The 24,877-nt window shown below is 33.9% G+C and overlaps 1 protein-coding gene across 5 annotated transcripts in view; it reads right to left on the bottom strand.

The window, feature by feature from the left end:
* Positions 1–24,877, bottom strand: part of LOC150099350 (uncharacterized) — a 350,001-nt gene that overhangs the window by 171,282 nt on the left and 153,842 nt on the right. For all 5 annotated transcript variants that reach the window (XM_090404451.1, XM_090404452.1, XM_090404450.1 and 2 more), the window contains one exon: positions 22,628–22,690. In XM_090404451.1, the coding sequence (XP_090260577.1) occupies positions 22,628–22,690 (63 nt within the window). The remainder of the gene's footprint in view (positions 1–22,627; positions 22,691–24,877) is intronic.

The following is a 24,877-nucleotide window of genomic DNA, read 5'->3' as shown; positions in this document are numbered from 1 at the left end:
AGGTGTTTTTAATAAAGCCATCGGATATAGTAATCGCTCAACTCATGACAAGTGACAACATTCAACTGGATTGGTTGACACAATAACCAATCACAGCCGTTAGGTGGTGGGCGAGCTCAAAACTTTAGCTCACCCAGCCCCACCTTCTCAGCAGTTTAAAAATATTAGAAAGCTAAGAATTTGACTGGCTGCACCCTCTTTACATCTTTTCAAAGGGTGCAAAGGTGTATGCATTTCAAAAGTACACCAGGACTATTAATGCGAATGTGACACAATGTTTATGCGGCGAAAAGTGCCTTCTTTATGAAGCACTAATGCTTTATTACCCTCGTGAAGAGGAAAATGAAGCATTAGTACAGTATATTGTGTTCAATTTTAGGAATTGCGCGAAGTCTGCAAACAATTGGGGGAATCATTAATGGGAATAAATGCAAAAATATAATATGGGGGGATAATGATATTTTGTGGATGAACACCGCACACCCAGAATATTCACCCCTGATGTACACTAAAGAAAGAGCCAAAAGACTTCATTTTGGTGGTGTAAAATTACATAGGCAAAGTGAATATTGATATTAAATCCATCATTATTTCAAAGCCAAATAATTGTAGCTATGGTCAAATTATGAAAGTTTCACAATTTGACCTGAGAGCTTACAAGAATACAATATCTTCGAGTTGCCTTAGCTTGGACTACTTAGAAGACATGAGCATCACCCAAGCATTGATATATTTGCCTTTTATTAGTCAATTTGATAAAGATTTCCTTGGCCTGACAGCTGTTTCAAACTGGATAGTTCTCTTCAGAGACCATACAGAAACTTTAAGAGAACAAAAACTCTCATTCAGTGCACAAAAGTAATTACTACAGAAAGAGCCAAAAGGCTCATTTTGACAGAAAAAATTACATATGCAAAGTGGATATTATATCCAACAAAGCCGAATAATTGTAGAAACTATGAAAATCTCATATTTCAGTTCGAGAGATAAAATTCTCTGAAATGAAGCCAGAAGGCTTCATTTCGAAGAATTGAAATGTCGAAGCTAAGGCAACTCGGGGATGGGATTCTTGCAAGCTCTCGGGTCAAATTATGAAACTTTCATAGTTTCTACAATTATTCGGCTTTGAAATAATGTTGGATTTAATATCCACTTTGCTTATGTAATTTATGTATACATCCTAAAGAAACTCAGGCATATTGCAAAAGCTTTGGAATCCCACTAGCTATTTAATACAGTGGTACCTCGACTTATGATCCGCTTGCCATACGAACTTTGAGATAAACTTTTTTCGTATTCCATTTTGACCTCTTGATACGAACCGTGATGCTTTTCTTTTCAAATGAAATAAAGCTTGTTTTACATTACACTTTTTAACTTTTTCCCCTAGTACTGGACAGGCTTAATACAAAGTACAGTACCAGCACATATGTGTGCACGTTTAGCTGAGCGCACACTGAACCGTCTCTAATGTAATGATTTTAACATACATATGTTATTACTAAGTCGAGTTTGTTGTATTTCAGATAAATACGACTTAGTAACAACATATGCTTTTTTGTGTATCTATTTCAGTATTTGTGTAAACAAACAATACACTTTGTGAAGATTTTTTTAAGTTTGTATTTATTATGTATACTATATATATTTCTTTTTATAAGTGACGTGTTTTATTGTAGCTTCATGTTTATTTTTTGAATAATCTACCAGATAAGCATCATTTCGCTAATAAGCATATTATTTTCAACATGGGGCCAAAGAAAACTAAGAAAGAAGAGAAGAAGAAAATCACAATAGAAATTAAGAAAGAGATTGGGGGAAAATATGAGAAAGGAATCAGGCAAAGTGATCTGTGCAAGCAGTATGACTTGTCCAGATCCACCATAGCTACAATTGTCAAGAAAGAAGATTTTTATAAGGAACTGGCCAAAGAAGTATCTATCATGTCATCTCGAAGAAATAAAGTTATGGAAGAAATGGAAACTTTACTACTTGTCTGGATTAATGACATGCAACTGAAAGGAGATGGTGAATCTCAAAACATGATCTGTTTACAAGCTCAAACTATTTACAAACATCTTTAGCAGAACTTGCCATCCACTAGCAGTAGCAAAGACATCAGCAAAGGAAGGTTTGAGAAATTCAAGAATAGAACCGGTATCCATAGTGCTGTTAGACATGGAGAAGGTGCTAGTGCTGACAAAGAAGTTGTTGAAAGGTTCGTGAAGGAATTTCAGAAACTGATGGAGTCAGAAGGTTACAGTCCAGAGCAAGTTTTTAACTGTGATGAAACTGGGCTTTTCTGGAAGAAAATGCCTACGAGAACATTCATCACTGACATTGCTAGGACACAAGCCAATGAAAGACAGACTAACTTTGCTTTTTTTTTGCCAATGTCAGTGGTGACCTGAAGATAAAACTTCTGTTGGTTTACCACTCTGAAAATCCTAGTCTTTAAAAAGCAGAAAGTTAACAGGCACGAACTCAGCATTATGTGGAGAGGTAACATCAGAGTCTGTGTAACCAGGCAATTCTTCTGTGAGTGGATGACAGAGGTCTTTGCTCCCACAGTGAAACGGTATCTACAAGAAAATGGTCTACCTGAGAAAGTTCTTATAATGGACAATACTCCAGCACATCCACCACAGTTGGAAGAAGATATGGATGAAGAGTTTAATTTCATCAAAATTAAGTTCTTACCTCCTAATACCACATCACTCCTACAACCAATGGATCAATATGTTATTTCCAACTTCAAAAAGCTTTATATCAGAGCCCTTTTCCAAAGATGTTTCAAAGTTATCACCAACACAGAATTAACACTCAGGGAATTCTAGAAGAATCACTTCAATATTCTTCAGAGATACAGTTGTCTCCCTGGACAAGACCATGCATTTAGAAGTTGATGAAGCAGATGTAGAGGAGCACAACATTGAGCTGACCACTGAAGAGCTACAGGAGTTAAGAGAGCAGGAAAAAAGAAAGGGATGAGGAGGATAAGCAAATGTCTTCAGAGGATGAAGAAGACAGCAACAAAAAGGGAGCAATTCCAACAAGCGATGTAAAAAAAAAAATCTTGCAGCACTGGGGCGAATTGCAAGAATTGGTAACAAGTGGCATCCAAATCGAGGTGTTGTTTCTAGCGACACCACCAATATCTTCAATGACAACATCATTAATCACTTTAGAAGGGTGTTAAGGAAATGACAGATTCAGTCACCATTGGATAGGTTTTTTAAACCTCCCTCACCTAAGAGACAAAAAATAGCAACTGATGCCAACAAACCAAACTCCTGAACCATAAAAAAACAGCCACAAGAAAATTGATTTTTTTTTTTGTTTTTTACAATTTAATCAAAGATGATTTTCATACTAATCATGTAAAACCAAAGATTTCATAAATAAAAATTAATATGTAATGGTATACAAAATGCACATTTAGCTCCTTTTCCATTTCTTTGCATTTTCTTCATTTAGTTGAGAATATTATTTTTTATTTTTTGGATTTTATTTATTTATTTTTTTTTTTTAAATCTGGAAATGGATTAATTGATTTCCCATGAGATATAATGGAAAATTGGGTTTCGAGATACATACTTTGAGATACGAACCGCGGTCAGGAAAGAATTAAGTTCATAAGACGAGGTACCACTGTATTTGTTTCCACTCTAAACCTATAAAATAATTCACTAGTCTTTTATACAGGTATAGCCAGTATCCAATCATAGGACAGAGAAAATAAGAGTGTCCAAAATTCAAGTTATTAGCCTAATTCACATAATTTTTCCACCATTGATTCACCCCCCCCACCAAAAAAAAACACCATTTTCTGCATGGAATTTCTAAAAAATCGGGCACTTAATATAGCTCCACATAAACCAACAGCTTGGGTGCACCATATGAATTTGTTTGCTTTAAAAAAGTATCTTATGTTAGTTACAGGAAGGGACTTGTATAAGAAATTATTACACCATGCAAACAGCTTGGCATCCTCAACACTTACACAGAGCCATGGCTATTTGTTTGGATGACACAGCTTGACAGAACTTAGGTCTTTGCGATACATTTTTAGCCAACTACTACAACACCTATAAAATACATCCCCATCCCTACCACATAATAAACACAAGATTACAAAGAAAACTATTCCTTATATTATTATCATCATCATTATTATTTTAAGGCATCTCCATAGAATCTGGAGACTCATCGTGGGAGACCCAAATCAGCCATCATACACATAAATCCTATCATACCTCTCCTTGAATTCATTCACCATTAGGGAACTCGCAACCAATTCTGGCAATCCATTCCACACATTCACCACTCTCCATGCAAAAAATCTGGTCTGCACAACCCTACTAACCACACACTAACACAACTTCCATGGATGGCACCTAGTTCTCTATCTGTCACATATTGAAATATTTTACTTGCATCAAATTTGTAAAACTCCTTTAATATCTTAAAAGTGTTTATCGTGTCCCTTATTTTAGACCTATCAACTAAACTTTGTAACCCACAAAACTTCAACCTATCCTCGCAAGGAGTATTCCACAGACCTGTCAACCATCTTGGTCATTCTTCTCTGAATCCTCTCTACCACCAATCCTCCCAAGAAACCAAGTAACCAAACCTGTGCACAGTAGTCAAGATGCAGCCAAATCTTAACAACTTCCTTATTCCTCTTTACTTGTGTGTTTTTCAACATCCAAATTCAAGTTATTAGCTTAACTGTCAATTTTTAGGGAAAGACAATGTATACTGTTATATTAATTAAAAAACTTTAATTAATACTCCCTGTATTTCACTAATGTTACATTACCATCTTCACGTGTTGGATCCTACTTCTTGTCAATCCTTACTTTGGATCCGACATGATTACTATTACGATGTCCTTAACTAAGTGATACGTTGTAAGTTGATTTCAAATTCAAATATAAAGAAAATTTATATTTAAAGACTGCGCCACTTTATATCTGAATTAGTTCAAGAATTGAAGATAAACCAACTCACAACTATCTCTCCTTTCAGGTGTTAATATTATATATACTGGCCGAGTATATTTAACTTATTTATCGCTCCCGCTTTGGTTCGAATATTTTATGAATGGTGCAGTAAAAGAGATTCAGGCAAAATACAACTTTTGATTAACAAAAACAAACATTTAATTTTAGAATCACAAATTTTACACTTAACTTCAAATCACTAATTAAGTTATTAGAAACACTTCAGCCTTCCTGGCAATATAGTCATACAAACTCAGACAATGGTAATTCTGCTATCTCTATTACAGTTTTCTCATAGTTCCTCAAGTTCCAAATACAATAAAATTGCAGTAACACCTCTTCACAAACAAACACTTTTAATTTTACACTTCAGTTAATCCTCCGCAATAGTTACTGTTAATATAAGGAAATTCTAGAATGAAACACACACACACACACTTCTCTGTATAGAAATATTAATGGTTGGAATAATTTACCGATAATCTTCTATCTTCATCTACTTATACATATACATCTTTTATAACTGTAAACACTTTAAACAGTAAACGGCACTCATTAAAATAATTCTTCTAAGCAATAACTGAATTAATCATCGGTCACAACACACATAAACAAACGTTGTTGCATAAAGTACTACTGATCACTCATGAAATAGGGCAACACAATAATTCCTTAACTTCAGGTTTTATATGCACAGTTGTTCACTCTTCTGGCATTCAATTAATTCTTAGACACTACAATTCTAAACACAGCTATCGGTAAACCTCAACTTTACAGCTCTACTATTCTTTAGTAACTTTGTGCTTTGCTTCAAGGTTCTGTGTGTCCTTGAAAGGTCGGCCCTGAAATTAAATCTCAATTCAAGTATTGCTAATCTATTTAATAGTCATTCAGCTGTCTTCCGTAGCTATAATTGTTATTCTACAACTTATTAGCTAACTGCCTCTCGACTAGTAGACTTTATTAGCTGCTTGAGTGACTTGCCGACTCGCTATTATTGCACTGTGATTTTCGAATGCTGAAAGCACCGATTCCAACCTAATGCCAATCCCTCTCTAATAAATCTCTAATGCTCCCTCTTTTCCAGCGTTCCTCGCTTTTTATATCAGTTTTTCCTGCCTAAATTCTTCTTGTGATCTCTAACTCTTTTCAATAAACCTCACGTGGTGTTCCAAAATGTGCTCGCTCACTTACATACGTTTCCATGACAACAAAACAAAATAATAAAATTGAGCTATTACATAACGTTAAACTTTACAAACAGGAATAAATAGAGAATATTTACATTTCAAATAATGCGCAGTTAAATTATCAATTACAAGTTCTTATAATATTAACATAGTAATAATTAAAATAGCTTAATAATATTTAATACAGTCTTATCACTATTAATACATATCTTTGATTAAATAATTAAATATTAGACAAAATTAAGGTAGTTATATGAATATTAATTTGTAAAATAAGTTGTTTACATTAAATAATATTTACACAAGTCTTGCTTGGTATATGGTATATTATGTTAAATGTGAATGAAAAAAACAAAAACAAAAATATACAAAACAATTTCATTAACAGTTTAACACAGGGAACATAAAATTAATGCTATGTGCATGCAGGCACTAACACTGAACAAATATGGCTGAAAACAACAACTGAAGTCAGTGTCCTAGAGTCCTAAAAGGTGCCATCTAGTGGGCTAAACTGGGTAGTAGTCTTGGCTGTTGGGTTGATGTTCTAAGAATGCAAGCTTCCCATATTTGAAGCAGTCTCTGATTACATGCCAGCCTGGCTTTTTCTGTTTACAGAAAACCTACAATATAAACCTACAGGGGGGGTAGATACATTCGCCAGCAAACCCCCCCCCCGCCGCCACCGCCGCCCACTCTCAACAATATTGGATTATAAAAATCCTATAATAACAGACAAAATTAATCAGATCAGATAACAATGCCCTTACCACTAAACTTAACCATATTCTTAACACCTTTGTAGCCAATGGCTACAACCCCCCATAAAACCAAAAAAATATTAAAACGAATTAATCCAACCCGCCCCCCCTTCCATCAATCCATAACAGGGACTACTCTAAATCTATTACCATTCCTTATATATATATTTGGGGTACTTCTGAAAAGCTAACAAAAATCTTAAAAAAATATGACTTGACAACTTGTTATAAACCATATAAATAATTGGCATCTCTTATCTGCTCCCCAAAGGACCAGCCACTTCCCCTAGACCAGTGTTTCTCAATGTGGGGGCAATTAGAAAATGTACATGTACATATGTATATTATACTTTTTCAGAATTTGGCTGACTATTATGCTAGGTGGGGGGGGGGTCAAAATCTTTGAGATGTTGAGGTGGGGCATGATCCAAAAAAGGTTGAGAAACACTGCCCTAGATCTACCTGGTTCCTTGTAGTCGCAAACTGTCTTACTATGGCCAAACAGGCAGGACAGCTAATATTAGGATACCTGAATATAAGGATTATAACCATTTCCACCAATACAGCCACTCCGGACTTGCTGAGCATGCTTTGGACACCCACCACAAAATACGCTGGAAGAAAGCTACCTTACTACACTGCAGCAAGTATAAATATGAGAGATTATTCCTGGAATCAGCCTCAGCTCTAAAAAACTCCCAAAACCACAACAAATTCGGATGCATGAGACTGCCCCAAATATGGGAAGCTTGCATTCTTAGAACATCAGCCAAGACTACTACCCAATTTAGCCCACTAGGTGGCACCTTTTTTTAGCACTCTAAGACTGACTTCAGTTGTTGTCTTCTGCCATATTTGTTCAGTGTTAGTGCCTGCATGCACATAGCATTAATTTTATGTTCCCTGAAGATGGTAATGTAACATTACCAAAATATGGGAAGTATTAATTAGTTTTTTTAATTAATATAACAGTATACGTTGTTTTTCCCTAAAAATTGACAGTTATGTATCACCAATGTATAAGTTTATCTACAAGAAGTTATTAGTTTAATTCACAATACAAGGTTTCCACTACTATCCAAAGCACATTAGAAAAGATAAAGTTCATTGCAGATATAATCACCATAACACTTTCAAACCACACATCCAACCAGAAACTTTCATCCGCTCTCCTAAGGATCAGCATAATCCTCTTGCACATTCTGGAATGTGCATAGTTCCTTGTAACTACCAGCCTACTCTGGACAGGCTGGTAGAGCTGTTAACATCTGCCTTCAATAACAAAAACTACATCCATGACCATCTAAATGATAAGTCAGAACTAACAGACCATGCTCTGGAAATTCTTTAGGCACAGAATTAAAGGGAAGAATACAACTTGGCTGCATAGACATGTTTGAGAAACTATTATAGAATCAGCAATTAAGCACCCCACCACACACTCAAACCTGCATAAAGAGCTTCATTAATTTGCTAAAGAGTTGGGAGGCTTATTATTCTAAGACCACATTTATGACTTTTCTGGCTTAACATTGTTTTTATCTGGCCCATAAAAGGTTCCCAGCAGTATAAAAGACAGTGTTCAAACCAATTTTAAGTTATGGATCTCAGAATTGGGTTAGAAATAAAGCACTCAATCAAGACTGCCTAAGAAAAATTAGGAGAACAAACAGATGGCATCAATGGCAGAATCACACTAAAAATGAAGATATTAAGAAGGAACTTGACAATATTAGCATTTAAGAATGTGTGAGCAGGGCTAATCTAAAATGGTATCTCTTAAGGATCATCATCATCTTTTGCACATTTTGGAATGTATAAAGTTCTTTGTACCTGCAACAGCCTACTCTGTTGCTGGTTTGTTGTGAGGCATAATGCTATTGTAAGTAAAACTCTTATTACTGCAAACTCTCCACTATAACAAACTATCATGGTAATAACAAACCCAACTGCACCTGATTGAGGGACTTTATTATGGGCGAGGCAAACTGGCATGCCCCACAGCCATAATGCTATTTAGGGAAAAATTACTACAACAAACTGTGTTAAAAATAATGAAAAGTTTACTCAAAGAATTTTGACATCTTTAGGTGTGCATGTATGCCTGCAAAGAGTACCAAATGGCAGTAACAAAATCAAGATTTCATGAATGGTTTACAATCGATTTCTTGCCAAATTGTTCTATTATTTGTCAAGTTTCTGATTTAATCAACTGTTACAATTTTTCTCCTAATCTACTTTTAATTGAATCTATCTACACATATCTTGGTCTTCCTCTGGATATTTTACTTCTCACAGCAACAGTCACTTGATTTAACCTAGCTGAATATATTTGTAAGACTTATTTAAGAGGATAATGTCATCCGTGTATAGTCAAGAAATATCTCCTATATGAACATCAGGGTTCAGTCACTTTCCTTAATTTAACATCAAGCAATCTTCTTCACAATTCTAGCTACTGTTATATCCTCTATTTCTATATTTTGTCCCTCTTAGCCTTTAAGGTTAGTCTACACTTAACTCATTGTTCTCTTAATTCCTTCCCCCTTTTAAACAAAATCTTTGGCCGCTCTTAAGTTTAATCACGTGTAGGATACTTAATGATTAGGGCTTTGTCCTAGAATGAGACGTAGCCATTAAACATATCATCTGAGACAGTCCACCTGATAAGCATTGACAAATTTATTTATTTTTTTTTTTTTTTTAACTGTGCCAGCCAATATAGAGGATAGATGAGACTCTTATACAAGATGGCTCTCTCTCAGAGTAATAAACAGTAACTAAACTACAGTAAATTTCTAACTTCTGTTCACTATATCCTTGCATACAGTCATGGTCTGCATTGTTAAATTATACACGTGGGTTCTTCCTGCTAAGTTCGATGATAATTTTATGAGGCTGTTTGAATTCATATACTAAACCAGATCAGGCAGGTACTAAGAAACATATTTATTAAAGAAATGATACATGAAAGTCTTATTTGTAGGTAATCTGAATCAAATTTTAGTGAGATCTCGGGTTCATTACTACTAATGAAATACATGAACAAATTTGGCTTGGTCCACCTCTATATGTAACCTAACATTATCTCATCACAAGTTATCACACATTCTACACTCACGTGATCACCAGTTATATCACTTAACACAACACAATTAATTCATACAAATTAAATAGAGCCCTTCTAGGCAGACAGTTCTCAAACAAAGATGGGTCTATGCCAAGTTGGAGGCAGTTCCTAAAGTTCCATATAATAAATCCGCTACACAAAATGTTCTTTGGAAAACACACAATTCCTCAACCGTGAATATATAATACAAGAGTCTACATTACCATCTTTGAAATGATACTCGTTCCTTTCTTCTGCCTTGTCTGGGCATCAAGGCTTCTTCTCGGTCGGCTGCTCGCCTGGTCACCTTCGACAACTGTATGGCCAGATTCTCAGCGGGAAGGGCAATATGGCTCAGGAGCTTAGCCAGAGCAGACGGCATCTACTTGGTTTTTCCGTCGCACGATATAGCATAGCTGTCCTAGTCCAAGGAAATAGCTAGCCCTATTCCTTATGCTGCGGCAGATGACTCATACCTTCCACGGCCAGCCTGGAACTTCTCCATAGGTGCGGACTGGACCAACGTCCGAGAGGTCAGGAAACGGGAAAAAAAAAAGAGCCTCGAATGGGGGTTGCTTGACCTTTTTGTTTTCATGGTCTTCCCGGTGTTTCTCGTATATTGCGATGCCCGGCAACACGGTCATGTGGGTTCTCTTCACTGCGTCCAGCTCCTTCCACTACATCGCACGTGCTTTTGACGTGTTTTCTTAGAAATCCTTCTAGTTTCTCTTTCTCATAATCCCCCCCCCCAGGCACACGTAACACTGGACGACCAAAAGGTGACCCTTGGATTCTGGCTTACAGATCTTGCTATCTCATGACACATAAAATGGGGTTCTTAAATTAATTCAATACATTAAATAATTTCTCTATCAGACCTTTATACATAACAGGTTAGGTCTTACAATTTTCTTTCATTTGTTATATAATTTCTTACTCCTATCTTAGTGTTATATACATATATATACATTTCCAGTTTATAGCCAACACACCACATTCTCTGCCTATTTTCAAAGACAGTTGTTCCTGAATAAAAAAATGGTAATTCTTTTTCTTGGTTTATTCAGGACACAACACTACCGAAGTGCAGCTTATGTACAAACAATGTATAATTCTGTCTAACCTGGATGAGTTCTTCAATAATTGCAGATTTCACCAAACTCTCCCTTAGTTTTTGTTTTCAACCTCCTTTAATTTTAAAATTACCAACTGCCAGGAAAATCAAAAATATTTCCCAAGAAATCTGAAATTCCCCATCATTGCTACATGAGAAATAAAATAATTGAGATATTCCCTGAGTTCGCCATAATCACATTCCCTTCATGTGTGCAGTGTGAAAATGAGATTAGTAAAATAATTATAAATATTTAATTATTAATAAAAAAATTATGTAATTATATAAATTACAATTTTACTTACTTTATTGCAGTTATTCCAAATAATGAGTAAAATGTAGGAGAATTGTTGCAGTATTTTAAAAAATGGCAAAAATCAGACTTATCAAATGTGTTCGAAAACATAACACCGCAGTACAATGCATCATCAAAAAGTCAATTTCACCTATCTCAAACATATTAATGGATAAAATGAAGACTATTCAGAAATGCCATCCACTTAAAAAAAAAGTTTCCATTTGTCACACAACTTGCTAGAAATAGAAGGATTAGTTGCCAAACGTACAACAGTAGATGGAATTTCTATCAATACTATTGTCAAGAGTAATATATTAAAAAAAGTTTCTCTAAAAGAGGCCTGCAGTTACTAATATGATAATAAGCTAATAGAATTCATGGTACTTGTTCTGCAACAAAACCAATTCTTTAGTTAAAGAAAAACTGGCATTCCTAGAGATGTGTTTCGAAACACATGATATTATGACTGCTAGTGATGGTGCTGCAGTTATGAAAAATTTAGAAAATGATTGCCAGTCTTTCAATACTTACATTACAAACATGAACCTTGCCATGATAAGTGTTTTACGTAAAAAAACAAGATAGCAATAGCAATGATAGTAGTGAAAGAAATTTATGATGATAAGAACACTATTGTAAATACACTTATTAAGAAACATAAGAAATCAGATTCTGATAATATACTTTATAGGATGATATTTCCTTTATAATATCTTGTAATAAGAAAAACTGTTAAATTATTTTTACATTTTACAAAAGCAAATAAAGAGTGAAAACATGATTGAAAGATTTTTAAGGGGAGCCCTCTTGATTTATGGAAAAGGGGTATTCCAAAGTTGCCGATAATAATGTTAAATTGTTAAAAAAGCAGTTGAAGCACTAAGCAATCATGATGCAATCTACTAACAAGGAATTTTTAGATTATTCTTTCATAATTTAGAAAAATAAAATTCCATTCTGAGTACAAAGCTTTGAAAGAAAATAAACAGCAAATTTTTAAATAGTCTCAGTAGCACTTATTGTTTAAACAAGGCTAATAATTTGTATTATAGTAAATAAAATGCAATTTCAAAGGAAAGTGTACATCAGTAGAAGTTTGAAACAAAATAATGCAATCAAAGAAATGGAAAATTACGACACCAAAGAATAAGGTGTGAACAGATGGCGTCAATGGCAATATCATTTTAAAAACGAGAATATTAGGGAAGAACTTGACATTGCCAGCATTCAGGAATGTGTTAGCAGAGCTAATCTCAGGTGGTATGGTCACTTAAACAGAATGGGCGAGGAAAGATTAGCAAAACAAGTGTTATCTGCCAGGTTGGCAAGAAAACAACCCAGAGGAAGACCAAGATATAGGTGGATTGATACGGTAAAAATTGCCTTAGACCAGTGTTTCTCAACCTGTGGTCCACGACGATAAGACAGGTGGTCCACAGGCAGACTTAAATTAATTAAATAAGTAAGTAAAAATTATTGAAATCAAATGGAGCCTTAAAAAAAAAACAACAACAAATAGTGTCAGAATGTTCAAAAGGCAGAAGCAATAAAGCTATATTGTTTTTCACTTCACTTCACCCCTCTTTTATTATTCATCATTCTGCCACTAAATTTGTAGCTGCAGAATGACAAATAATAAAAGAGGAGATAAAGTGAAAAATAATATAGTTTTATTGCTTCCACCTTCCCTTGTTTTGTCAGATTTCAAGTGAACATGTGTTATCCACATTTCAACCAATTGCTTGTTGTGTATTGATTTTTATTATTGAAGGTTTCCTTCAACCAAGGCTCAGTATATCTTCAGAAGTGCTAAGTGATACTTGAACAAAGTGTGTCATGAATTAACCCCAGTATTTATATTTTTTTCGAAAACATTTTTTAATAATGGAAAAGTGGCTTAGAACTAGGACGTTGAAAAGAAGAGCAAATGAAACAGGTACTGCTAACCTTAATTGTAATACAAGTGTTCTAAAGGCCAGTAAATCTGATACTATTAAAGTAGAAGAAACAAGCAGTTCAAAGAAACAATACAATAGGAAATATAACAGTTCATTTTTGGAATTCAGGTTTACTTGGTGTGGAGATAAAAGTGAACAGAAATCTCAATGTGTTTTGTGTTAAAAAGTGTTGTCGAACGAGTGCATGAAACCTGCGAAACTCCGACAACATTTAGAAACTAAACATTGGGATGTGAAAAATAAGCCAATTGAATTTTTTCAGCAACGCTTAGGGACATTAAATCATGGGAAAGATAATTTCAGCCATGGGTTAAGAGATAGGATGCTTCCATTAATAGCAAAGTACTGGAAGCATCCTATCTCCGAAATCCATCCTCGAAAACAGGGAAACCTCATTCTATCTGGGAAAATTTACTACTTCCAGCTATAAAAACTCTATGTTTGGCAACGAGTTACTAAAAGATGTTGATTTGATTCCTCTTTCAAATGACACTGTCGGTCGCAGAACTAATGATATGGCAGGTGACATAGAATCTCAGTTAATCAAAAGAGTTAAGAAGAGCCCTTATTATGCGTTACAAATAGACGAGACTACTGATGTTACAAATGATGCGCAGTTAATATGCTATGTAAGATATGCGCATGATAACAACATTCATGATGATATTCTGTTTTGTAGAACTTTGTCATTCCGAACAACTGGAGAAGAAATATTTTACACTCTCAAGAATTACATAATACACAAAAGGTGAAGATCCAGTTGGAAAAATGTATAGGCTTCTGTTCGGATGGAGCTCGCGCTCTTACAGACAAGATAGTGGGGTTGTTTCTAAGGTCAAAGAAGTAGCTCCGGATATGAATTGGGTGCATTGTTTCATACATAGGGAAACGTTAGCCTTCAAAGGAAGGCCACCAGAATTTAAAACTGTGCTATACAACGCTGGCAAGCTAATTAATTTTATTAAAGCTCGATCGTTAAATAACAGGTTATTTTCAGTACTCAGCGATGAAATGGGCAGTGAATATACACAACTTTTGCTTCATTCTGAAATTCGCTGGCTTTCCAGGCACAAAGTACTAACAAGGTTATTTCAATTAAGGCACCAAGTTTTATTATTTGTAAATGAACGTAATTCTGATTTTGCATCACTCCTTCTTGACGAAGCATGGTTATCAACAATATCCTATCTTTCAGACATTTTTTCGAAATTAAATGAACTAAATCTCTCCCTTCAGGGAAATTTTTTGACTGTTCTTGATGCTTACAACAAAATAAAGGCATTCGAGAAAAAACTGGTTTTATGGATTAATTATGTAAAAGACAGACAATTTGCACCTTTTCCAACATTGGAATCCTTTTTAGTGGAAAATAATATTTTTGTTTATTCTGAGTTTGCAGGAAGGGTTTGTGACAATCTCAAAAATCTGAAACAGAATTTTGAAACATATTTTCCGAATAACTTTTATAAGAAATTTCTGTGGGTTTGCGATCCATTTCAGGCTTGCAGTCACGAGAACGACCTTTTGTTATTGAAAAAGGAACAGTTAATTGAGCTTTCAAGTGACAGTGGGCTTAAAATGCAATTCCTTGATCTTGGTTTTGCTCGATTTTGGATCTCACCTTCAGTGAGAAGTGAATTTCCGGAATTATCTGAAGAAGCATTGAAAATCGTCCTGCAGTTTTCTACAACCTATCTTTGTGAGAAAGGATTTTCATTGCTCCTTCAAATAAAAACAAAATACAGAAATCGCCTTAGTGTGTGTGACGATCTTCGAATAAAGTTGACCAATATTGAGCCAGATATCCAGCAACTCTGCAAAGGCCGAGAATCTCAACCATCTCATTAAAAGTAAGTAGTAACATAATTATATCATCTTATTTGTTTAATAAAAATTAAATCTTTGCTCAATGATGATACACTTTTAATCGTTTACTTCCAATTTAATTATGTTGCCATATCTTTCAAAACATGCTTTTAGATTTATTATGTTATAAATGGCACAGTTTTTCTGAAATGTTGGTAATTCTTACATAGGTTTTTTAAAAAAAAATTATTCAAAAAGTCAAAACAACATATAGGGAAATAAATTAAAAACACTGTTTATTTTTGAAGTAAAACTTTAATTCCAACATTCTAAAATGTTATTTTTCTTGTTTTTCTATTCGCAAAATCGTTGATGACATTGTCGAAGTCTATTCCATCAGTCAGTTGCTGTTTTATAGACAGTAAAGCAAGATTTCATAAACGCCAAAAAAGGTGCCACCAGGGGCGGATCCCCCCCCCCTCTCCCCCAGCTACGCCTCTGTAACTTACTGGTCCGCAGAATTGTTTTTGGCATTTTACTGGTCCTTGGGTTAGAAAGGTTGAGAGACGCTGCCTTAGACGATAGAAATATAAGATCTGATAATGTTGGAGTCTTGAAAAGTAACAGACTGATCTGGAGGAAAATTTTAGATAGGAAGTTAGTAATGATGTAAATTTTTCATGTAGTACTATCATATCCTGTACACCCCTTGAGGGTACATGGCAGGAATTTGATGATGATGATGATGATGAATTATAAGTGGATTTATAAACATATTAATGAGAGAGAGATCATTTTGATGGCAAAATCTAAGTATTTATCATTAAAAATTGAAATGAATTTATATGAAGTGACATGTATACTGGCACCAAGCCCAAAAATTCTGCTAGATGCAATACTAGATCTAAATCAACCCAAAATTAAACAAATGTGGAGAAGAAAAATGTCTAACTAAACAAAAGATTCAGACTTTCCAATCAAGTAATTAATGCTTTATGTTTTTTTTTTTTTTTAAATTCCATTTTAACAATAAATGTCAATATTAGTATTAATTTTTTTTCCCAGTATGAGTAAATACTTAGAATTTACTTTATGTAAATCAGCGAGTTTCAAAAAAATATGTTATCGCCGTATGAATAAAATCTATATATCTGTTTGTTTACAAGCATCAAACATGCTTTTTTTTTTTTAATATCAAATACTAATTAAATTTTACTTTCTTGCTATACACTAAAAGTTACAGTTCATTAATTAGCATTTTTATCACTAGAATAAGCACAAAAATTGTTAAGAGAAACTGCAAATATCAATAAAATAAACCTTCAGGAATTTGAGAATTCTTGCGAACAATTTCCAAAGATTAAAAAACATCAGGAATTTAGAAACTAATCAATAATATTTACATATTTCCATTTATAGTTAACAGCTTAGAGCTGTTCAACTCTCACTTTTCAAAACTTAAGTACTTTTTTATTTTTGCAGTGGAATTTTCATTCTTTTCATGCCCAATATTATGTGCACTCTTGTACCTTGGATGAACATGACATCACTGAGTGTTTTCTCACCATAAATTTATGCTTACTAATGCTAGTGTATGGTATTAGCTCTGCTTTTCAGCTAACTGTCCTAAAATGTTTTGGTTCAGAGATTGATTTCTTACTGCTATGTTGGTCTTCAACAAGAACCAGCCTTTTTCTTATCATATTTGCCAGCCTGGTTAGCCGAGTGGTTAGCGTATCTGCTCTCCAGGCAAAAGGCTATGGGTTCGAATCCCGCCATGAGCACGGATGTTTGTCTGTGAAAATACTAGTGGTGGTGGTGGTTGGCAGCAGATGTAGATGAAAGTAGTTGAGGTTGGTGGTGTTAAACTGTGAATGAAACTATGTTGTGTATTTTGTCTTTTTCATTCACATTTAACATTCTTTATTATATATTAATCATGACTTGTATAAAAGTTATTTATTAATCCTTATTTAAGAATTATTATTTAAGTGTTTATTCTGAATTTTATCAGCTATTAATTAATTAAACAATAATATATGTATAATTTATTGTAACTTATATAAATATTGTAACGCGAATATCATTATAGTTATCTGTATACGAAATGAAAGAGTTGATTAAGTAGCTCTAATGTTCTATTTACTGTATTTTTATTAACTCATTGTAGTGGTATAGCCTTATGTAACATTAACGAAAATGTTTACGTTTATTTGTTGTCATCGAAACGCATGAAGTAAACGAGCGCGAGTGGAACAGAGCATGAGCTGGGAGAAGGATAATAAAAGAAAAAAAATATAAAAGGTAACGAAGAGGGAGTTGGAACGGAAATTTTGAAGCGAAAGGAAGCAAGGGTATAAACTAGAGAGGTGGAAGTAAATGAAAGGTTCTCAAGGGCAGAAGTTAAAAGGGATAATATTTATAAGCGAGCAAAAACGAAGTGAATCTTATAGTTAGCTGAAGACGAAGTCAGCAGTAATAATAAAAGGAAATTAATGCCGTAATCGGATAATATAAAAAACTGGACTTTCAGTGAAGAATTATGAATAAATCCAGTTAGTCTAGAATTGCGACTTATTTCTAACTTGCCCTAAGGAGAACTGCACAGTGTTTAATTAGTTATTGAGTGATAACTAGGATAGTTAAAGTACCCTAAAATTGATGTCTAGAGTTGTGAAGCGTGATTGATAGTGTTTTAGTTATAACTGTGGAGAAGTCTTATAGATGTGTTCTTAAGTGTAATAAATATATTTTAGACGTATACTCACAACATAATTGATGTACAAGGAACTATTTCTGGTAAGGACTGTCATATTGATTTATTTCAATGCATGAAGAATTGAATGTTAATTACGCTGCGTTTAACCTAACTTTAACTGTGGAAATTCTTCGAGATTGAGAATTGAAAAATAAAAATTGCTTGAGAGATATTTGCAGCTATTAGTGCCTGCGATGTTTTTTTTAAGCATATAGCATGGCTGAGAAATGCATGGAAACTAATTAGAAAGGAAGTTTTATTATATTTAATTAAGTGTAGGAACTTTGTGAATCAGAAACTGAGAAAGTGTATGTGAAGGTTTGGAAGATTGAACTTATGTGACCTAATGTTCAACTTGATTCTATTGTTTAAAATTAGAAGTAGAATTTATGTATGTGTTATATAGCTTATATTAAATGTTTTATTTTGTTAATCTAGTTAGTGTTTGCCCGAATTCCTTTTTATTGCACCGTTCATAAAAATTCGAATCTTGCGGGAATCCCAAGTGGAAAGTAAATACTTCGGCCAGTATGAATGAAGAGACTGCTAACTAACTATGAATTGATCCTGCTATTTTATATAGACTAATCTAAGGATAGAGTGGTGCAGTATAATAGAAATTTCTCTACCCTTGGATTGGTGATCAATTTACAATTAGTTGTTTTTTTTTATCAAAGTGACTTATAACAAGATGGCGGGTTCGAACATGAAGAAGAGAACGTCACGACAGTGGAGATGGAGAGTTGTACAGTAGGTACCCTCCCTCGATAAGTCTTTGGACTCCCAGGAGGTGTTATGTAATAATAATAATATTTAAATTTAGGGGATATAAAATCCCATATTGTTTCAAAACCGAATAAGAAACTCAAAGATTGGAATCAGAGAATTTCATGCCGAATATAGTAAACTATAAAGTATCGGCGATCACTAGCGTGAGCTAATGCAAGTGACCCTAGTATATAGTACAATACCGGACAACTCGTTGCAAAGGTGGGGAAAGTTCAGATCGCTATTCTTAGGTATTTTCCATAATGTAAAAACACATTTCCTGGGAAATGTATGCTGTTATTACATTATGGTGGGAGGTCACTACTCAGACCGGTTTCAGCCTTTTTTGAGGCTTCATCAGTGAGTAGGTAGACCAAATTAATACCAAAGTGTATAGCGAAAAGAACTTATATACTCTGCTATACTACGTACTGGGGTCACTTGCATTAGCTCACGCTAGTGATCGCCGATACTTTATAGTTTACTATATTCGGCATGAAACTCAGATTCCAATCTTTGAGTTTTGAGTTTCTTATTCGGTTTTGAAACAATGTGGGATTTTATATCCCCTAAATTTAAATATTGTTTATATCGCCGAAATGAAGCTTATTAGCTCTTTATATTTAAGTAACTTAATGGTTACACCTGTTTGGAAACTCTTATAGCAGAGTATATAAGTTCTTTTTGCTATACACTTTGGTATTAATGTGGTCTACCTACTCACTGATGAAGCCTCAAAAAAGGCTGAAACCAGTCTGGGTAGTGACCTCCCACCATAATGTAATAACAGCATACATTTCCTAGGAAATGTGTTTTTACATTATGGAAAATACCTAAGAATAGCGATCTGAACTTTCCCCACCTTTGCAACAAGGTGTCCGGTATTGTACTACGTACTAGGGTCACTTGCATTAGCTCACACTAGTGACCGCCAATACTTTATAGTTTACTATATTCGGCATGAAACTCTCTGATTACAATCTTTGAGTTTCTTATTCGGTTTTGAAACAATGTGGGATTTTATATCCCCTAAATTTAAATATTGTTTATATCGCCGAAATGAAGCTTATTAGCTCTTTATATTTAAGTAATAATAATAATATTTGTTCTTTAATAAACGATTTTAAAAAATATTCGTTAACTTCTTCCTGATTGGAATCCTCTGTAAGACCATTAAAAGTCTCATTATTCAATTTCCTGTTTTGATATCTCCCACATCACTCTTGAGATTTGGATCCAAATCAAGAACATGTTCATTGCTGCTTCTACAAAGCTCTTGTTGCCTAAATAAATCACATTACAGAAAGATCTCATCTGTTTTGGATCTTATCAATTATATTACCAATGCATTTCTTTAATTCCTCTGTTAGCTTCACTTCTTTTCTGTTAATTTTAATGATGTCTATTTTCAATTCTGTGAAGTGCATAAAGTCATAAATTTGTCAATTTAAAATCGAAAATTTAAATTTAAAAAATCAACTTTCAGAATTACAAAATTTGGATGATATATTTTCTTTTTCTTTTCTTTTTTTTTGTAAATAAACCTAAAAAATAACACAATCTCATATGGGAGAAAAAACTTCTACATCCAGAACCTCAAAAACATGAATGGCATGTAACATTACTTGGCATACTGAACCTTACCTGGTATTCTCTACAATTATAGTTCATTTACTTTAATTGTAGTACCTACATTCTGAATGATTCCTTTATATAAGAAAGAAAAAGCATATGCATTTATCACATCCAACAATCTATGCCACAGATTACTAACATTTGAATATTCTCTTTATTATGATCTGCTGTGGTTGTTCTTTGTTTCACTTTTGCTGCCCTTACTTCTCCAATTCTGATGACTATGCTGACTTCTCTGAAAGTTCTATAGTTTAATTACTCAAACAGTGAGGTCATTTTTCTTGGACCTTCCCATGACCTTTTTCTTTGTTAAAACTTTAAAGGACTGATGAAGCACAATAAAGCTCCTCCTCAAGCTATCCCCCCCCCCCCAACACTGCTGCAATGTGAACTGTTCCCACAACCAGTATGCTCTGGTAAACATGGAGTAATATGCCACACACAGATACAAAACATTTCCAGATGTTTTGAGGAAATGCCAACTAGACCCTTAGGTGAAAGATGAATCATCGCATCATGAAATGCTACTGCTTGTCTTAGTGGAGGCATGAAGATGATTACTGCTATTTTTTGGTTCCCAGAACTGGACTTACTGTTTGCATCCATCTTCCACATATATGATATGTGACAGTTTCAAATGATAAACTCACTATAGGAAATCTCTCCCTGAAGATATACAGAAGTACAACAGTTCGTCTAGCAGGGTATAAGAAGCATGTGGTAATACGTCAGGAGACTTTCTAACACTATTTCCTCACCATTTTTCCAGTGAATTCCAAATCACTTTAGATAACATTCTAATCTCCAGCCAAAATTAATTTTCTCATCATGAATTGACTTTTCTATATATCTATCCTGACACAAAAAAAAATTACATCTGGCTAGCTCAACCTCTAAAGAACCATTCTCTTTGGTTTAATACATTTCTTGACTATCCTGTGAGAACAATATTCTGAGGTTGGGCAGATTTTGGACCTTTATAAAATCTCAGAATACTATTCTCACATTTGCTGGTGACCCAGAAACCTTCTTAAGAAGCTCAGTGCTAACTAGAAGATTTCGTTAACAAATAATCTTTCTCGCAAACTGCTTTCTCATAGATATTGTTTGTGTATTTTCTCTTTTATAGATATTTTCATGGGTAGTGTTCCACTAAAATGGCAGCTACCATTCTTGCCGTTGTTAGTAGCTGACTAAGCCTATCCTTATAAGACATAATGTCCCTCCCAACATGAAGTGAATCCTAGAACAATGTGGTGTATATGGAGAATACTAAAATTTCCATTCTAAACATGTTGCTTAGAATGACATTCTTAATAAGGTTTGCAAATTTCTGTAAATGTCGACTTAATTTATTTGAATTCTTAGCATCTGATGTCTGATATAATCATCTCTAGTTCCTCTTTGAGCACGCCAATAATTCTGCTAGTTAACACAAGGCTGTAGCAGCACTAATTTGTTCTCACATCAAATGATGCTGCAGGATTTCAAACTAGAATCTGTGTTTTAATTTTACACACACACACACATGGGAATGATGTTATCTTTGTAGCATTTTAAAATGCTAACCTGTTAAATTGCCTTGATAATTTCAGTTTTAAAGTGATATGCAAGGTACTTCATTTTAAAATTGAAACTGATAGTTAATCTGAATCTATTGGTTTTAATTAATCTCCATGGATTAATACCAGTTCTATGTGCAAGCTTGTATACTGCATATTCGTATTTATCTGAGGGAAATGGCAATGTGATATAATAAATGGAAAACCATTTCCATTGGCATATCAGAACAATGTATTACTACACAGATACATGCATGTACTCATAATATGATGGAGAAAGATTAAAGTAAAGGAAGAAAGGAAAAACAAAACCTATGTGAAGTCACCTGATAAGTACAGTTGGGCATTTTTGGCTAGTGAGCTAACGGTCTGAGAATAACTCTTCCAACATTGTGGTACAGCCAATTCTCACCACAGGAAACTCTGCTATAACAAATTACTTAAAAGACCAGACCAAAACTACAAAGGTTTCAATGATATGCTAAAAGAAATTCACTATAGCAAACCAGCTACTATAACAAGAGCATATTATGGTTTCATGCAGTCAAATTTGTTGAGATAGTAATCCTTCAGTAAATTTAAGTAGGGGATGGAATATTTCTTAATGATTTTTTTCTCTTATACAAACTAACTCAGCAACAAACAGAATATTTTATTACCTTTTCCGTCTAAATTTTTCTGGATTCTTAGATGATTTATCACAGTTAAGAGAGGAGTGTGATCTGGAAGAAGAAAAAATTTCCAAGTATATTTCAAAACAAATATTTAAAATTTTGATCACAATTATTACTACATTACAATATACACACAATAAAATAAATATAATAATAGCAAAGAGCACAATTAATATATAATATGTAAGCCTACTCAGTTTATATGTCAAATGGATAGTACTGTTTCCATCAACAGACTCTGGGACTGAATCAGGGATGTTTGCTAATGTCAAAGTTTAGGTAAAATTTATCCTGGTGTGGTATCTAGTGCAAGATTCACATAAACACTCTTAGGCAAAAGGGTTTGCTTGTTTTTTTTTTTCATGTCTACATTTATAAATATATGCAGTTTAATTCTTATTCATTTATTAAATAATGACAAACTATCACTGTGTTTTGAGGATGATTGTAACATTTGCCAACATTATTATATGAAAGTATACATGAAGGGCCCTAAGATGTAGCATATATTTTTAGCTGTGTAAGGGAGGGGAGGGCATGTTAAAATTTTCCTTGGAAACATTTCTCTTTACTTATAATACAGCACTGATCTACTCAAGCTTTCTCAACCTCTTGCATGTAAGCTTAAACAGCATTTAAAGCTGAACAGTCTTTCCCTATTCACATTTCAGTAAAAAATATTTAGAATTGTATGAAAGTGTTTAATACTGATAATTGTATAACCCTTCAAGTAAAATCTTATTAAAATAAAAATCTTTAACATTACTAGAATGCTTTAATTAAAAAGCAATAGAGGGAATAGAGAGGATACAATTCTTGGCAGACAAAAAACACTAAGTTGCTAGGCTGAGAGATAACTAATCATGTGAACTACTGTTCTGATTGGTTATTTATCCAATCTATCCTATCAGAATTTATAAAAGTGATCACAGTAATGAATAGTGAATCACATTTAATGAATGGTTGTAATGAACTATAGGTTCGATAATGTCTCACAAGTGGTGTTGAAAAAAATTGTGCTAATTTCCATCAATGCTAAATGTTAGTAGCATAAGGTGAACATTATGTGATCTCAAAACTCTCTCACATATATATATAATTAATTTTGAACAAGGACTGTCTTGTTCAGTACTTGCTTAGCATTCAGCATAGCTTTTGTTTCTGCAGAATAAGTCTGAAATGTGATTTGATATTAATTTGCTATATTTAAAAAAAAAAAAAATCTGTGCTTTTTTTTTTCTTACTTAAGTGTTCTGGAATATGTTCAATTTATTATGTGAGGGAAAAACTGAAACACCAAATACTAACATTTCAGCCATGTGTTGGTGAACAGCACTGTAGCAACAACAACTGAGCCATGCAGTAATCTTCCCTAAATTTCAACTGAATAGGACTGCCTGCACTTCCTCACCTTCCTAATATCCCCCAACCCCCATATTACCTCTCAATCTTTTATTTAGAGAATAAAAGCAGTATTAACATGTTCAGTGTTAACTGTTATATGCCAGTCATTTTCCTGTAGCTCTTTCAATTCTAACTGCTGACTTAAACTCAAAGACTATATACTGCTTGATATAATACCCCATTTACCATAAAACTGTAGCATATTGAACATAAGCTTTCCATATCACTCAGTTATGTGTGTTTTCTTTAGTAGTTATATGATGTCATGTTAGTAAATTCCTTTATGTTGTCCATCCAACACTTTATTACTGCCTTCCTCCTCTTCATGCCCTCAATTTTCCCTAACTGAATTTCTTCAAGAGTACATCATCATCTGCATAAAATAAAGATGTTGAAATCAGTACACCAATTTTGACAAGTTTAATGCTACTTTCCTTCATAATATGATCCACATAGATGAATAATAGTGGAGATTACGTAAACCCTTGTCTCACACCTGATTTAACATCAAACCATTTTCCTACACCTTCTTCAATTCTAACTGCTGACTTACAACTCAAAGACTATGTACTGCTTGATATAATATCTCATTTACCATAAAACTGTAGCATTTTAAACAGCTTTTCTCTTGGCATGGTGATGTGCCTTTTCCACGTCTATAAACTTAGATTATAGATCCCTGTTATATTCCCATGATTTCTGAGCTATTTGTGTTAAAGTGAAAATCTGATTCTGCGAACCTCTATTAGGTGTGAATCCAGAATTTCTCTTCCAAATTTTTCTTAGCCTCTTAAGTATGTTTGTATAAATCTTACCTTGCTGGAATACTAA

This window comes from Typopeltis vanoorti, chromosome 14, assembly GCF_054136105.1.
Source record: "Typopeltis vanoorti isolate ZY-2024b chromosome 14, IOZ_Tvanoo_1.0, whole genome shotgun sequence".
Taxonomy (NCBI): Eukaryota; Metazoa; Arthropoda; class Arachnida; order Uropygi; family Thelyphonidae; genus Typopeltis; species Typopeltis vanoorti.
This window is presented reverse-complemented; position numbering and strand designations above follow the sequence as displayed.